The sequence below is a fragment of the Varanus komodoensis genome, unplaced genomic scaffold (assembly GCF_004798865.1).
Source record: "Varanus komodoensis strain SLA01 unplaced genomic scaffold, ASM479886v1 scaffold4, whole genome shotgun sequence".
Classification (NCBI taxonomy): domain Eukaryota; kingdom Metazoa; phylum Chordata; class Lepidosauria; order Squamata; family Varanidae; genus Varanus; species Varanus komodoensis.
In genome coordinates, this window is record NW_025335941.1 from 58,319,552 (window position 1) to 58,337,283 (window position 17,732).

The 17,732-nt window shown below is 48.1% G+C and overlaps 1 protein-coding gene across 3 annotated transcripts in view; it reads right to left on the reverse strand.

Annotated features, from left to right (window-relative positions):
• The window catches only part of LOC123029330 (putative N-acetylated-alpha-linked acidic dipeptidase), a 35,307-nt gene extending 20,246 nt beyond the window's left edge, over positions 1-15,061 (reverse strand). Inside the window, exons 1-7 of one of the 3 annotated variants that reach the window (XM_044442200.1) lie at positions 14,862-15,061; positions 11,112-11,223; positions 7,320-7,506; positions 5,759-5,860; positions 2,893-3,018; positions 1,627-1,813; positions 939-1,032 (exon numbers count right to left, since the gene is read on the reverse strand). In XM_044442200.1, coding sequence (XP_044298135.1) covers positions 939-1,032; positions 1,627-1,813; positions 2,893-3,018; positions 5,759-5,860; positions 7,320-7,506; positions 11,112-11,223; positions 14,862-14,982 — 929 coding nt within the window. In that variant the 5' untranslated portion in view covers positions 14,983-15,061. Of the gene's footprint in view, positions 1-938; positions 1,033-1,626; positions 1,814-2,892; positions 3,019-4,360; positions 4,452-5,758; positions 5,861-7,319; positions 7,507-11,111; positions 11,224-14,328 lie in introns of those variants that run through there. The other 2 variants (XM_044442201.1, XM_044442202.1) reach the window with 2 other exon arrangements.
• Between the last annotated feature and the right edge of the window lie 2,671 nt (positions 15,062-17,732).

The following is a 17,732-nucleotide window of genomic DNA, read 5'->3' on the forward strand; positions in this document are numbered from 1 at the left end:
CCGAAAGGAGAGAAAAATCCTTGAAAATATATTTCAGAATATGATCTTTGACGTCTTTGTTCTTAACATAGAGGGCTGACACCCAGTCCCTTACCCTCTTCTGGCTCAAATGAAAGGTTTTTGCAAGGCATTAGGGAGAGAAAACAAAGGGGAAAAGACTAAAGAACATGCTGAAGCACAGGATGTTCTCTTAATCTTTGTTTTCTGCCGTGGTCACTCTTAAAAGTGGTTGTTCTAAGAAAAGAGTGCTTCAAGTACGTAGAGACAGCTTCCTTGTAAACCTTTGCATGCATCAGTCACAAGCAATGCATATTCCTGTACATCTTGCTACAGTTTAATGCAGCTTTCCCCAGTCTGCTGAACCCCATGTGTTTTGAACTCTAACTCCATCATTCTCGATCCTCGGCCAAGCTGACTCAGGCTAATGGGAATTGCAGTCCAAAACACTTGGAAGACATGAAGTTAGGGAAGGCTGAGTAATGCAACATTTTTATAGGCTTCTCCTAGAAAAGGACCACATGGTCCCTCCAGTGCCCAATAAAAATTGGAAATCCATGATATGATGCAGTTCTCAAAAAGCATCAGAGGACATGCAGAGTCTTTGACATAGTGGAACAGATGTGATGGCCAGCAATCTGGGCAGCTTTAAAAAAAAAGGATTGGGCACATTCATGGAGGAAAGGGCTTTCCGTGGCTACTAGTCCTGATGGCTACATGCCATTCCCAGTGTCCAAGGCAATATGCCTACGTGCACCAGTGGCTGGGGAACATGGGCAGGAAGGCCCTGTCCTGCTTGAGGCAAGCACTTTCATTGCCTGCCGCAACCCATGGCTAACTGCTCTGGGTCAATCCAGCCAGTCTCCATCACGACAAACAGGTTTGCCTTACGGCATGGATGCAGCATTTGGGAAAGCTGTTCCCCCTTCACTTGAACTGACCTCAACAGTTTCTCAGCATCGTGGTAACCAATGGGGTGGACAGGAATGCTTAAGCGGGCTGTAGTCTGTGCTTCATCATAGCGGTAGGTGTACTCTGGAGCAAGAAAAACACAACCATTATTTCCAGCAATCGCCCTAATAGTTCCTATTTGTTGAGGTATTAACAAGCTCAAGAGAAGGGAAGTCAAAGGTGACAAACTTTGCTGGCTCATGATTGAAAGTAAAAAAGAAAAGACTGCTTGTTTGTGATACTTTATACTGTTTAGTATAGTAAAATCCCTTAACAATTCAAATGCAAAATACAAGATAGAAATATTAAAACAATAAATAATTGAATAATCAAAATTATTGTTGTTGTTGTTGTTGCATTAAATTAATATCTTGTTCTGGTAAGGAACCCAAGGTGGCTTAAAGGGTTCTACAGTTTCTCTCCATTTATCCTCACAACAACAACCCTGTGAGGGAGGTCAGGCTGAGGGTGAGCAACTGGCCCAAAGTCACCCAGTTGGCTCCATGGCTGAGTGGGGACTAGAACCCAGATCTCCCAAAGCTGAAGTCCGAAACATGCAGAGGGCACCAGGTTGGGAAAGGTTGTTTCAGATGGTACCCATGGGATGATTTTATTTTATTTTATTTTTGCAGAGGGAGGAATAAAAGCTGTCCGATGCTCTTTTTCAGTACCGCTCACCTTTAGCTGGATACCCAGGGGTCAGAGGATCCCCAGCACCATCCAGGATTAGTACGTTTCCACGCTGGGCTCCTCCTTCAGGGAGATTCCAGCCAGCCGGGTAAGGTTCTACCCCTGGGGCGCAGGAGTCAGCAGGGTCAGAGTATAAAATAACACCCTTGGCTCCGGCCCGCTCCGCATTCTTCACCTGTGGGGCAAGGACAATGATGGGGAAGCGTGTTCAGATGTTGGAACCCAGCTGCATTTTCATCTACAGCTCAGCTTCAATGGTTTTGACCCATGAATTTTTGTTGCAGTCACCCTAACACCTTGTTCCAAAGGTTTTATAGTTCCAGAAAGACTGCACAGGAAGGGATCCATGGCAGCTAGATGTAAACAGATCCTGATGGTCATGTGCAAGCTAATGTATTTAAGGAAATCTTATGCAAATTTTAAAGTTGGGCGGGGAGTCCTACAAGTTCCATGTGGGAGTTTTAGGACTTTTTCTGTTTAAACACACATGCGATTATACCCTTTAAGTCCATGATCTCTGTGTGTTCTATTACAGAGGTACAGAACAGCTTGCCCAGCTGTTCCAGCCTGCTGAGTTCCCCAGTTTGGTCTGTGGAGCATCTTTGAGTGCCTTTGGAAGGTAAGATTTCACTTCCAACCCTTTTCCCCTGGGCTTGAGAAATCCCCACTAGAGGAATCCAAGTTTGGAGAGAACAACGGAGATTCACCTGTCCATCCAGTCTCCCACTGGAGAAAAGAGTGGGGTGAGGGAGGCCATTGGTATGACAAACGGCACGTGAGCTCGGGGACTCGGCTGGCGTCATTCCTGTCCAGCTCCCTTTCTCCAAGCTGGCAAAGGACACACGAGTTCTGCGGAGGGTGTGAGAACGGGCAGCAGCCCTGGCCATTGTAAGCTGTGGGTGGGAGCCAATTAGTCTTCCTGGTGATGGAATGGCTTTGATCAGCAGAATGGGGAGGGGGAAAATTCTCCCTCCTCCCTAGTGTAGCCCCAGAACTTGCTTCAGAGGCTTGGCAGGGGCTACCTAGCCCAGACAGGAAGGAGCGGGTTGGGGACCTGCAGCAGGGACAGGAGGAGAAAGTCCTGGCATGCAAGCAGAATTCTACTTATGCAGTTCAGATTTCCCTCTAGAGCTGCCCCTTCATCGCAATTGTCTTAACTCAAAAGTATCAGAGCAGAGCTCACATTTCTACACATTTTATCTGTGTGTCTGAAGGATATAGGTCAGACCCCCGGGGACACACTATTTTAATTACCTTATTTCCTCGGAAGATTTTCCCATATCTGGCAATGACAATTTTCCCTGAGCAATTGATTCCCATCTCACGCTCTAATCTGTGGAAGTCTTGGATGCTGCCATAGTTCACATACACCAGCTCTCCCTGGAGGATAAATGACACAGGTTTATATGTGGAAGAAGCTGAGTGGGGAGGAGGGAAATGCAGAAGGTCCTTGGCTTCAGGATGGGGCCATCATAGGACTGTGGGGGAAGCAAACACCTCCCCAAGCAGAGGCTGCAGAAGAATCGCAGCTGAGAGGAAGAAGGAGAGAAAAGGCAAGGCGCTTTCCATTCCAATGTCTTTTTCTTTCATCCCTCTTTTTTCCTCACAAAAGGCAAGACAAAAATCCAAAAGAAGAAATCAAATAAAATGCATTTCTTTAATTCAAGATCTCTGCTCTCCCATTCCAACCAGCTTAAGTAGTTTAACACACGAGCAAGTTGGGAAAACATGCCAAAGGCAATAGCTTCAAGACCAAGCTTCAATGAAATGAAAACATAGAAACAGAGTGAGTCAGAAGGGGTCTCCCTGGCCATCTAGTCTGACCCCCAACTCCAGCAGGCTCCGCTCCTGACATGCCCACCATGTCTATGGAACTCAACCTTTGGGCAGTTCAATACCCCGGCTGCCCATCACTGCGACTCTTTCCCATCCTTTCCTCACTGCCCTATTCTACCCCCACTTACATCTTTTTCAGGAATCTTCAGTAACTCTTTCAGCAGTTGTCCACCATTCTGTGCCTGCTGAGTCCATCTAGCCCCAGCCTCTGTCTCTCTTTGTAGTCAAGCCATCAAGTCCTGTTTCTAGTCATTTATCTTTATTATGCGAACAACAAGCAAGAAGCATTGCCTCAGGATACAGGATGTGCCCTCTTACACGCAAGAAGCAAAAGTTCCAGGCAGGCTCTGCATAACGCTGAACCTCATAAGCTTCAGTTCGTTCCCTGGGTTAGAGCACCTGAGAGAGCAATGTCACTGCACTGGCAGCCTCTGCCACAGGTCACCTTTCCCAAGCTGAGCGAGGTACCGAGTCCCTCCACCAAGCTGGGTCTTTCTACAGTGCTTCCTTCCTGGCTAAAGTCTCCTTGAAGACTGTGTGGCCCTGTGAGGTCCCTCCTTTCCAGCTGATGCCCAACTCTTGGACCTTATATTCCCACCACTTCTTCATTAGAGCTTAGAGGACCCAGCTTTTAGGGAAGTGGGAAACTGAACTGCCATGAAAATATAGGAAAGGTGATAAGCTGAAGGGGCAGGGATCCATCAGCTGTGTGGCATGGGCTTGGGCATTGGAAAGGGCTACAGATCAGTACAACTTAGTAGCCAGAAAGGGCTACAAATCAATAGCCACATTGCTCTGAAAATGCAGGCCTCAGGTGCAAAATACTTAATACAGAGCATAGCATGAATTAAAGCTTAAGCTGTTAAATCAAAGAAGACAACCTCACACGCATTGCCGGTATATTTCCTCATCCAGCATTTCCTCATCCAGCTAGGCACATGAACACAAAGCCGGTGTGGAGATCTCTGAACTGGATTCGGGTTATGTTTGGTTTTTCTTTTTGTCTGCAACCCAACCGGCAACTGAGCCTATCAACAGGGGTGGCAAGCCTTTCCATTAACACCATTCACCCCCTCCCTGCAAAAACAGCACTGCATATCTTTGCATACCTTCTGGCCAGCCGGCTCCCACCCCTCCCTTCAGGCATTTCATCTCTCTCTGACAAGGCTGGCCCAGCCGCTTGCTGGAGTTAAGCAGCTGCTGCAGGCAGCTCATTTCGGATTTCATAAAAGGGCTGCAAGTTTTTAGTTGCTTCATTTATTATCACTGCAGTTTTACTGCCACGAACAGAGAGAGACACGTCTGGTATGTTCTGCTTCAGGTGCCAGAATAGCTTAACTGATCCTGGGAAACATGAATCTCAGCTGGAAAAAAGGCCTCACTTGCTACTTTGCTTCAAGCAGACACATGTCTTGGGCCAGGCCGCTTTTCTGGCCACATTCCAAAACCTTAAAAAAAACCCTATTTTCTTTTATCTCCTAGCTAAGCAGAAGGGGTGTGACACAAACCCAGTACCTTGAAGATGTCACTGAAGGTGCTGTTAAAGGTCACAACCCCACTGTCACCCCAGGCTATGTCAATGCTTAAGAGAAGGTTCATTCTTGTTATGTGCCATCAAGTCATCTCCAACTTAAGGTGACCCTAGGAAAGAAAGCCCTTCAAGATGTTCTGCCCTTTACACCCATCTCAGTTCATACTGAGTCAAGGCTATGGTTTTCCCAGTTGCAGTGTATGGCTGTGAAAGATGGACCATAAGGAAGGCTGAGTGCTGAAGAATTGAGGCCTTTGAATTGTGGTGCTGGAGGAGACTCCTGCGAGTCCCTTGGACCACCAGGCGATCAAACCGGTCAGTCCTAGAGGAGATCAACCCTGACTGCTCTTTAGAAGGGCCAGATACTGAAGATGAAACTCAAATACTTTGGCCACCTCATGAGAAGGAAGGACTCCCTGGAGAACCTAATGCTGGGAACAATTGATGGCAAAAGAAGAACGGGACGACAGAGGATGAGGTGGCTGGATGGAGTCACTGAAGCAGTCAGCATGAGCTTAGATGGACTCCGGGGGATGGTGGAGGACAGGAAGGCCTGGAGGAAGGGGGTCGCGATGGGTTGGACATGACTTCGCGACTAACAACAACAGTTCATACAAACTCAAGGCTGCGGCTTCCTTTATGGAGTCCGTCCAACTCATACCTGGAACCAAAGGGTATGCTTGCATTGTCAATAAAGGGTTGTATATGGAACAGTATGTTGGACACCAATCTGATTCTCCCATCACCACCTACCTCTGGTGTGCCCTGGGCTGAAAAAGCACTGTAGGGTGGTACAACATTTCCGACATCTTCATACCCTGGAGCAGGAGGCTCGGACAATGAGGTGTTGAAGACCTAAGCAGTGAAGAACAGGCACAAGAGGAGGCAATGCATTAAGAATGCAATCCAATTGAAGACACAATCCTATATCTGAGTAGACAGGGAAAGGTTCTACAACTCTCAGCATGCCCTGGCCATCTGGGCTGCATCCCTGCATTGCATTGGTTAGAGTCTGGGTTGCAGACCACGCCTGAGAATTAGCTGAGCTTCAGCCAAGGAACCAAGAGCAGCATGCTGGGCTAGAGAGGTCTTTGGTCTGGTCAACCACAGTTTGTTTTCAGTTCTTAACTTTCTGAACTTATTTTTTTTAACAGGCACCAGAAAATTGATAAAGTAGGCACTGGGCAAAAGTGTCTAGGGAGGAAGTTCCACTTTCATGATTCTGTGGTAGAGATCTTTTCCCAGGTGCTCCTCATACCTGAAGATGGGAGCAAGCTGGAATGAGTGTGAGTCACAAGCCACAACTTGGCCTTAAGTGAAAATTAAGCAAAATAATTGGCCACAAGGTGGAGTAAAAAGCCAGCATAGCTTTAGAGCACAATGTACCCCGATTGGTTTGCTGCTGTCAGACGTGACATTCAGGAGTAGACCCAGGTGGAGGATCCCAGGAACCTAAGAAGAGTCCTGCTGGGTCAGATGGAAGTCCATCCAGCTGCTGCACACAGTGGCCCATCAGCTGCCTACAGGATTCCACATGCAGGACAGGAATGAAACAGCACCTTCCCACCCATGTTCCTCAGCAATTGGTGTCCATAGGCATACTGTCTCTGATACTGGAGGGGACATATGGCCAGCAGGTCGAGTAGCTATGAATAGCCTTCTCTTCTATGAAACCACCTAACCCCCTTTTGTAGCTCTCCAAGTGGGTGGCCACCATGACAGCTTGTAGACATGAAGTCCATCGTTCAACTAAGCACTGCTTGAAGAAGTCCTTCCTTTAGCGCGTCCTGAATTTCCTTCTAGCAAGCTTCATGGGATGGCCCCTTGGAATTCTGGCATTATGGAAGAAAAGTATCTCCATATTCACTCCGTTCATACCATGTACACTTTGTGCATTCCATCAGGGCTCCTCTCCCTTGAAGCTAAACTACCTCAGGTGTTGCAACCTTTCCTATTTGGGAAGCTGCTCCACTTCATCAATCATTGTGGTCACCCTTTTCTGCACTTTTCCCAACAGTATAATGTCCCTTTTTGGCCCTTGTAGCCCCTGAAGTTGCCTCCTCCTACCATACTCGATGTTCACAATTTACAGCCAAGTTTGTGCAGGAGAAAGTGGACTTTCTTATCTTCTAGTCTCAGGCCATTTATTTTAGCTGTTATTCCTTCATTATTTAAAAGCACTAATTGTCCTTCTGTACTTTAAAGAAATTGCTTCCTGTTGTTGCAAGCTTGGTCTACAAACGGCCATTTTAATTTTCCCCAATGTAGCGTCATTTCTCTGTTGAATGCTCCAGAAGAGAAAGGAAAGGTTTACCTCTTGCCCATTTTCATCAACAATTGAGATGTAGTTGGGATTTGTTTCATTTGGGTAGGACAGCAGAACGTCGTAGGGAGCCAACTGAACTGAATCCAAGCCAAATTCCTCCCACTGGGCTTGTATTTGTTCAGCGAGGTGCAAGTTCGCCTGCGTGCCTGCCAAATGAGGCTCCCGAGTGAAATTGCTAGGAAGAAAAATGGAGTGGGGAATTATCTGTGTGCGAAAGGAAACGTATTTGCTATTTTACTGATATGTCGAAAGTCGGGATGAGAAACAGAAGAGGGCTTCACAACGATGGGCATGACCAGGGACACTGGAGAGTTCCTCTACAGATTTTAACGAGTTCATACTTTGGTGAATCCAACCCATGCACTCTGCAACGAAGCAACTTTTTCTGAGTCATATGGTCTTGAAGACCCATTGTTTACTTTTTCGAATTGTACTCCAATATGAAAAATACAGGAAGAAACCAACTGACCCAAAATGTGTTTATACCCCCAAAGGCCACAGGAAGAAAATATAGATGTGGGAGGGGGTTTGTGCATTCATGCCAATGCACAGCTTTGGAAATACACATTTGTGCAGGTGCGCACTTTCCAAAGTGCATGCAAATTTGGGTATTGAGAAAAATGATTCTGTCAATGAAAAATATGACCAAAGTGCAGATGATCTGCAAAGCATAGATGGAATGGATTTAACAACATCTGCACTTCCCGTCTTACAACCCACAGCTGGGTGACACCCTGAGCTAAGGTGGCTCCCATGAGTTGGAATCGCCATCCTTTGATCTGATGGAAGGAGGAGAATGAGCGGGAGAGAGAGAGAGAGAAGTTAGTACTCATGAAAGTCTCTTTAGAGTCTTCTCCATCTCCATCTCTGGAGCCTGAAAGAAAATTGATTTTTTTAAATCTCTAAGTACTAGGGCAAAATGTCAGGATAAATTCTCACATACTTCTACTAAACTGGAACCCATCTCCTTTCACTTGTCTCTCAGGTTACAATGGTACCTGCCTTTGCCAAGTCAAAGTGTCTCTGTATTGACCATGTGCCTTTCTCAGCCTCACCTGAAGATGCTCAGACTGATCCTGGCACCTTCTGCATGGGAAACATGGCTCTAGCCTTTCCTCTTGCCTGACTCAGGATAAGTTACCCCATAAATTCTATTTCTGGACCTGGCTCTGCCATTATTCCAGTGCAATCGACCTCCTGCAATGAGAAGGAACATACCCCTCGGGGTCTTTGTGGCTTGCAGCAGCGGTCAGAGATGATATCTGCTTAAGAGCATCCAGTGGTTTCTAAGATGGTGTGGAGGATGAGTGGCCATAGGAATGGTCCTTAAGTCTACATTTCCTTTTTGTCTAGCACAGGTGAGGGGGCAGAGTGCTTGGCAATACACTAGATCACAGGCAATCAACTGAAGCACAGTCCAGACAACGCAAAGTTACTCTAAGCGGGTACGGAGGTGTAGACATGTGTGTTCAGGCCTGCCCATGTTTCACAGATTTTCAAGCACCTTTCCTTCTATTGTCTGCTTTTGACAGAATCAGATATTGCACAAATGTGCTTATATACTTCTGTACAAATCCACAGTTACAAGCATTCACACTCCCCAAAATGCACAAATGCCTACCCCTCTAATATGCAGATCTCTAAAAGGGAAACACTTGTTTGGTCATATTTTTCCACAATTAAAGTTGCATAAAATTTATGCAAATACAGTGAGCATGAGGGTGGAGCTTGCAAGAGGAGGGAGGAGCTGGATGCAAAAGTGGGCAGGGTCACCCCCGTTCCTCTCTCTCCATCTGCCACTCCTTTTCCTGTAGCTCTCATTTTCCGCTAGCCCGTTTTCTCTCTCTCGCTTCCCATCTCTCTCTCTCGTTCTTCCTCCCCATCGAGCAGGCTGCCAGAAGACAGATAACTCTTATCAGACATTTCAGGTAATCCCTTGCGGAGGGATTATGAAATTAGGCTGAGGAAGCTTGCTTGCTTGCTTGCTCACTCCTGACATAAGTCACAATGCACCTGAAGCATCATATTAAAGGCAATTGTCCCAAAATGGCAGACAGTGAACCAAGGGCCTTGCATTTGGGAGATGCTAGGATAGAATGGCTGTGAAATGGTCCAGTCAGTCACATGCAGTTCCACAAGTTCCACAAGCATGCATGTCATGAGTGGAGCTGGCTGGAGCCGGGGGTCGGACTAGATGGCCCAGAAGACCCCTTCTGACTCACTCTTTTTCTGTGTTTCTAAGTTCAGGACTGCATGCCCATCACAACTTTTTTTAGGGTTTGACCAGACAAAAGAAATCAGTGTGCATACCATGGACAATACAGCCTCTATCTTACAATTTTCAGCTCTCTCTCTCCCTCTCTCCCTCTCTCTCAAAAAAAGCTATTTCTATCTCCAGTTTGCAGAGGAGGGGGGAGAGTTTATACATTCACTGAAGAGAGACAGCTTTAGATAATGTTCTTTTTTCAGTTCTTAAAGGAGCGAATCCCTGCAATTCTTCCAGGTTAATTATTGTTTAAGGGACAATAAACACAGATATAGAATGAACAATTCCTGAAGCTCCAGCCCAGGAATTTTGCAATACAATTCATCCTTTAAGGATAGCCCACTTCGCATAGGTTTTTTTAAATTGTCAAGCTTCTTCACACCCTTATTTCATTGTATTTCTTGTAACAACCCTGTGGGATAGGCCAGTATTATTAACTTCCATACTGAAGAAGGGATGGGGTTAAAGATGAGAGATGGTGGCTTGCCTAATAGAAATGCATGTCTATTCAGAAGTAGTTCCCACTGGGTTTAATGGGACTTCCAGCCTATTGGATTATACCCCCATCTAGTATAGCTGGCTAGGCATGGCTGACTGGGACATGAGGAAAGTTGTAGGCCCCTTTATGGGTCAAGGATTGCAGTGTGAATGCTACACCATCATTACACTCCGTGCTTAACCCATGTTTAAGAACATACGCTGGTGCTTATGCTCTTCTCATCACTAGGCAGCAAAATATTTCTCAGATTCTCAGAGGAGAGAAAACATCTTCTTCTCTCTTAAGATCTTCAGAGAACGCTCTTTGTCACATCCCCTTACCAGGGGAAGGTCACTGTGTGTGGGAAATTGGCACAGGGCCTTCTCTGTGGTGGCAACTACCCTGAAGGGTTCCTGGGAGCAAGACATGGGCAAATGTAGCCACTGCCCATTGACGGTATCAACAGTGCTATCTTTGGTTGGCTTAGTTCCTTATGCTGCTTCTTGTGCTTTGGAGTTATTGTTAATGCTGATATTTGTCTATGGCTTCGTTGTGTTTTATTTTGCTATCTCATACACCTGGCAGATGCTGCCCTGATACCCCCAAAACACCTGAATGAATGAATAAATAACTAAATCTCTTGCAACATAATTCTGTAGCCCCTCAACAGCATCTAGAAGGATGTAGGAACATAGAGAGACATAGGATTTTTGCAGGCCTAGCTCCGATGCCAGAAAACTGCTCCAATGTCATAGGTGGGGCACTGTCCCTGGAGAAGCCTCTCCACCACTGCTCACAGCCCATGCAGAAAGAAGCAGGGTGGAAGCTTGGTTTAGGGGCATTCCCGGTGGTGGAAAGGGAGGGGATCAGCCCCCTGAGGGGCACGGTGTCCTGGCAGTCCTTCAGCTTCCCTCCCTCTTCCTACAGGATGCCTGCAATCCTCTGAGTTCAATGGGTTACATACAGGCATCCCCACTGGCCTGCACCCTTAAACAATCAAACCAAAACCCCTTTCAAAGAGGTGTGCTTTGCTTACTGTAAAAATCGTTTGATGTTCTCGGCTTTCATTTCCGTCATAAAGGCCTTCCTCATCTTCTCGTGAACGCCTGCCATTGGCAAGTGCTCTGCAGGTTTATTGCTCACCCATCCTGCAAGGTAGACCAAGCGAATTAATTCTACATGAACAATTACGCAGTATACCATAAGAAATACTGAATGCACCACGCGAAGAGTTCATACACCAACACCAGGAATTTGCTACAAAGCCATCTCCTCCTCTTCTTCCCACACACATGCACACAAACACACAGGCTAATCCCAGAATTTCACAGGCTACTAATATGCTGCAAGAAATCAACAAAAAGACTGAATCTATTAGTGTAGTTATTCACAAATCAAAAAGCAAGAAGTTGAAAAAAGAGGACAGCAGTTTGCTTAAAATTTGTATAGGCTGATTTACACATATAGATGCATATTTAGAAAGAAGTATTACAGTGCATGTAGAAATACAGCATTATATTGATACAAGGTGAAAGACTGAGCAGGTGAACCTGCATGCCCACCTGCTCAGCCAGCTACCTAGGGACTAACTCTTGATGGGCAACTGGGCATAGAGCTCTTTCAACTGGAATTGGACAGCCTTTTAAGCAGAGGACTGTCCTCTGTAAAAAAAAAAATAGGCCACCTGGCTACTCTTCCTTCAAGATGTGGGAAACCGTCCAATGCCTGGCAGTCGCAAGGAAGGGCTGTGGTCAGGAACACCAGGAGACGCTCAAGAGGCAACTGGTGATCTAGCGCCCTTTGAGCTTTATACCATCACTGGACAGGACACTGCTCTCAGTGGAGGTGGGGCACCGATGCCTCAGGCTCCCACCTGGCCTGCTTGGGCCCCAATCCAGCCCTCTGGGGCTTCCCGGATGGCCACACCCCTTTCTCTGCCCAACTTCCCTCCTCCAGACCTCTGATCCCTTGGAGGTTTCTTGCCTTGTGTGGTCCCCTCCAACTCCGAAGACCTCTTCCAAGGCTTAGTGACTGGCTTGAAACTACAATGGTGGGGTGGGAATACGTTAGGTTTTCAAGCCTATACCTTTGCCCTCCCTGGATGAAGCCCCCATCAACACAGGCATCTCCTGAACAGACTCCAGCCTTTGGGTTGGCATAGGTTTTCCAACTCTGAAAGGGAACCCTGTCTTTTGTGGAAGTGAAGGCTGCCCATGTTGTCTGTGTGTGATTTGCCCTCTTGGCCTTGCCTCCTCACCCATGGGGGCAGAAGGGATAAATCACTGATAAAACTGAGAATGCAAGCTCAAAATATAGGTGGCTTAAGGGTAAGTCATGTGCCAATTTGCTGCAGGATGGAGAGTGCGCTCCCTCACCTTTGATCCTCACAGTTTCACATGGCCTTAACTATTTCCCCTCCCACAAGTATTAGATGCCGGTTCCGTCTCAACTCTTCCCCATGGTTTGAGGCATTAGGAGGGATGTGGGGAGAAGCATGGGGCCTTGCCTCTCTCTCCTGCCCTTTCTGTTGTGCTCCCGGCATGCATCCAAAGCTCCTCGGTGTGACAAACCGCACTTCTTGGCGCATTTGCCTAGCACACTCTATGCAAAGGGCCCAATGAAAATAACAACGAGAAGCTGGCTTTGCAACTGAGAGCTGCAGTGCGAGGTCCCCCCTGCCAACAATCCCAGCCATGGGTCCCAGGTGGCCCATGCTTTCTCCTTTCCAGCCCAACACAGCCACTCCGTGGCTGCATTTGACCCTTGCTGTACTCAAAGATGTTTTGTGCACATGGGGGGGGGGGGGCTGCCCCTTAGGAAAAACACTTTTTTCCCATAAAGAATGTTAAACATCGGCATTATTCTGAGTTTGCAAAACGCCCTCTTTTGCATGCAGAAGGGCTCTCTAATCACACACACAGTTGTGTTGTTATATGCCATCAAGTCATCTCTGTCTTAATGGTGACCCTATGAATGGAATCCCTCCGACATGTCCTATCCATGACAGCTCAGCCCTGCTCTCATGGTATGTTTATACCCTGCCTTCTGGTTCTCCTTTTGGCAGGAAATCCCAGACAGCTTTTATAATCCTTCTCTATTTGAGACTCACAACAACCCTGCTAGGTAGGTGTGAGGCAGTGACTGGCCTGAAGTCACTCAGTGTGCTTCGTGGCTGAGTGTGGACCAGAAGCCCCATCCCCACACCATGCTCTCACCACTAGCCACCACTGCTTACTCAAACCACAGTACTCAATCCTGCAGTGGCATCATTTCCATTTCAGACCTGGACTTAATGGGCTTATCACACACACCCCTGTTAGGTGACTTGTGGGCAATGACTCTGGGTGTGAAGCACACCTGTTGTTACTTTCTCCCCCTTCCTGCCACTGTTCCGTACTTGGCAACTGCTTCTGTAATCCTGGTGTTGACACAGAAAAGAAGGAAAATGCAGTTTGCTGATCCTGGTTTTTAAAATAACAGAGAAGGAAATATTCTGCTCAGATGCAGGTTCACAGTTTAGTCTCCCTTAAATCATGGCCTGGTTGCGACTAAAGGATTCAATTGTGCTTGCTTCTGCTGTCCAGATGCTAAAGATGTTTACTTGGGAATAAGCAACATTATCCTGTAGAAAAGAATCCATCTATCAGTCAGATAATAAAATGAACACTGTAACCATATACACACCTATCTGGCCACTCAGAGTTTCAAATGCTTTGAACAATAAGAATGAAAAGGGATGCTGTGATTAGCTGTGTTCCAACACTGCCTCCCTCATCTGCATCCCTCTAGGGGGTCCTTAGTCACACATGCGTGCACACATGCGTGTGGATACACACATGCACACACCCTCTGGGACTGTGGAATCCCGGAATTTGACCCCAGGGTCCAGCCCAGGCAGTCCAGAGCTCTGGATGGCAGAACTGGAGGCAGCAGGGGATGGAAGAAGAGGACAAAGAAGAAACCAGAAGAAGCAAGAACAGTTCTTTTGATTTGAAGAAGCAGGGAAGTTTTATTTGCTGCCTCCCGGCTGCCCTTTCATTTAACAGAACTTAGATGCTTTTAACACATAGAGACAGACATTCAGCCTAACACAAGCATTGCTCTGCGGAATCAAACCCAGGATCTGCCTTCAGGAATCCTATGCATGCCTACATGGAGGAAAGTCCCATTGTGAGATAGAACAGCCACTGAATTCTATGGGGCTTACTAGCGGGGGTGGGGGGGTGGGGGGGAAGACAAATTGCAGCTTTCACCCAATGCTCTTTTCCCAGCAGCAGCTGGCCAGATGTTTCCTGTGGGAAGCCCCCAAGCCGTGCAAAGAAGCAACTGTTTTTGCTCAGAATCTGACTGCTTCTATACATGGAGGTTCCGTTTCGACAGGGCTGTTCATGGACATCTCCTCCATGAATCTTCCCGCCTTCTTTGAGAAATGCTGTCCACGCCTCCTGATCTTAGTCTCTTCCACCAATACTTCTGTCGATCCAGCAACATTTTGCGCAGCTCACTGCTGCCAGAGCTCAAAACCAGCACCGTCCCCTGCCCCAAACGCGAAGAAAAGGTCTGTCTTATCTCACTCCAAAACAGAAGGAACTTTCACTTTCTCCAGGCCTGAGCCCGCACCGCCGGAATCCTGTCCCGCCCCTCCCGCAGGCTTCCGGGGAAGAACTTTCTCCCTAGACGGGGCATGCCATGCCCTCTTCACGCGCCACATGCCACACGCCACATCACTCGTTTTCTACCAGCACTTTCTTGCAGAGACAAGAAGCTCGCTCAGCCTGGACTGTACCGATGAGGAAGCCCAGAAGGAAGATGCCAAGGGCTGCCCCCACCCTCAGCACCCAGCGGCGGATCCGGCTGCCGCGGCTCGAGAAGGTGGGCTCCGGGGCAGCTCGCAGGACGGTCCACATCCCTCTGCGGTCCGCCAGCTTCCCCGACTTCTGGGTTCAGCCCGCTCCTCTCCAGGCGCAGCCCCGCGCACGCATTCTGCGCCCGGGGCGAAGTCCTTCCTCCCGGAGTCGCGCTCTGGCGCTCGACTCCTCCTGCTGGCTGTGCGGAGAGGGAAGGCAGGGAGCGCAGAATGATCTCTTGCAGGCCTGGCTCCAAGTCCTGTCCTTCTGCCAAGGCTCACGGCCTGGCACTGCCTCCCTTTGTTTGGAGGAGCTGGCAGACACGAGCCTGCCTTGCCGGCTGATGCCACCCCTGCCTCCTTGGAGGCTTTGTTCATCGCTTTATTTGGTGACAACATTTTACCCCACCGTTCCCTAAAGTACCTGAGGAAGATGACTATTGAGATAGTCCCTGCATCAGACTGACAGTCTAAAAGAAGAAAAAGGGAAAAACACGCACAGATCTCGGACTGATGCATTGGGCCCCCGTTTCCCATGAAGCTCTTCCTGGGAAGAAGTCAGGTGCACTTTTCTTCAATGGCTGATGCTTCAACTGCCTCCTTGGCCACTTTCTAGAGGGCTTTGCTCTGTGATGCCACGGCAGCCCAGAATGACAAAAGGCTGGAAAGGCTAGTATGTTACGATCCTAAGTGGAATATCTGTGGCTTCCAGCTACAAACAGTAATCGGATGCGGGCCCCATGGCTTGAACATCAAGCACTTTTTATTTCTGTCTTCCCTGTTTCATTGAACATCTTGCCTGATGAAAAATTCTGGGACCACAAAAGCTTTAAAGGTGGAATGGACCTAAGCCACCTGGAAGAGGCAGTGGGGAGGCCTCCCTGGACCCAGAAGATTGCAGGACTTTGAGCCTGGTGGCAAAGGTTCCCTTCACAGGCATGGTCCTTGAGTGAGTTGTGTTCTTGCATGAGACTGTCTGGACCCATTTCATCTCGGGATCAAGCTGGATTTTGGCATGGAAACAGCTTTGGTTGCCCTGTAGGATGAGCTCTGTTGGGAGGAGACAGTGAGAGTGTGACCCTATTGGTACTCCTGGGTTTCTTGGTGGTTTTGAATACCACTGGGAATGGTATCCTTCTGGGACAGCTGACTGAGTTGTGGGTGGGGGGAACCACGTTGCAGTGGTTCCTCTCCTACTTGGATGGCCAGCTCCAGAAGGCAGTGCTTGCGGGATATTGCTTGGCCCCTTGAACGCTCCAGTGTGGGGTTCCTCAAGCTTCTGTCTTGTTCCCAATTCTATTTAACATCTTCATGAAACCACTGAGTGGGCTCATCCAGAGTTTTGGAGCTCACTGCTGTTGGGATGCTGATGCGGTGTGAAGCTCCATTTCTCCTTTCCATCTTCAACAAGTGTGACAAAAGGTGTGCTAAACCAGTTCATGGTTGCCACTGTGGACTGGATGAGGGCTAACAAGCTGAGGCTCAGTCCAGACCAGGCTGAAATGCTTTCAGTGGGTGGTTCCTCTGACAAGGAGCAAGAACAGGGGGCTCTTTCATTGGGCCCCTGCTGGATGTGGGCCCTTGGCAGGTGCCCAGCCAAGCCTACCTTTGATGCAGCCCTTGAATGTAGCAGTCAAGGAAGTTGTAAGCCAGGAACTCCTCCAAACTGGGGGGCAACTGTGCAGTAGTGCTTAGCAGAGCTCCTGGCCTCAGTGCTTTAGCTTGCTAGGGCCACCCTGTTAATTATGCCACCTGCTGCACTGATGTCCATACATGAGGGGGCATCATAATTACACTGGCATTGCTGATGAGCTATGCTTACATGCCCTGAATGCTGCAAGAAACCAACCTGAGGAACCCTGGTCCAGGTCTGTGGACAGACCCTTACCCATGTGAGCCAGGCCATATCGAAGCTCACCTGGACCAACCAAAGTGGCTGCGGTAAGGGGTTTATGGGGACTCACCTGTCACACCTTTCCTGCTGTGCACTAGGGTTGGGATGGACCTTTCAAAATCCACCTCTCCAGGATCCATGGACTTCTTCTCATGCTTAGCCTAGTCCTGCAAGGAGATCCAAACTGAGACAAAGTCTACAAATGCTGGTGGACCCTCAGCCGTGCAACCGGCATTCTTCCCTGCTTGCTACTGCTATGCAGCAAGCAGAAAAGAAGGCCACTGTGTGCACACATGCCAGGTGCCATTTGTGGGGACGACCTCTTCACCTCCTGTTACTGGCAGTGGTGCAGCAGCAGGGCTGGTGTGCGCCAGGTGCCCTTTGCAGCAGCCAACTTCTTCCCTGCCTACTGCTGCCAGGAGCAATGCCACTGCACTCGATTCCTGGTGGGTGCCCAGAAAAGACGGGGATGCTTGCCAGGAGCTTGGACTCCAGGCCACTGCAAAGCAGACCAGCGGGAGCTGAGCCCAGGGAATCTGACAGGCTCCCACTCCCAGGCAGGTTCCTTGCATAAGGCTGAGGTCTGAAAGTACCAATCTGGGGTGATGTGAAAGGGAGGAAGATGAGTAGGACACAACCCCAAGGTCCAAACGAATTTGGCTAATGAGTGTTTGCTGAACTATATATATATATATATATATAGAGGGAGATGCTGATAAATGTTAAAGAGCATCTTTTAAAACTCCTCCCCGCTTTTCTCTTTTGAAGGGAGTATTATGGGCTGCATCCTGATATCCATATTGGGTTTCCCATTAACTGAATTATCCTTTCCTTTTGAAGGGGACGCCATTTGCTTTGTCTGAGGCAATGGCTGGGATCATGTCACAACAAGCAACCCCACATGGCTTCCACACATC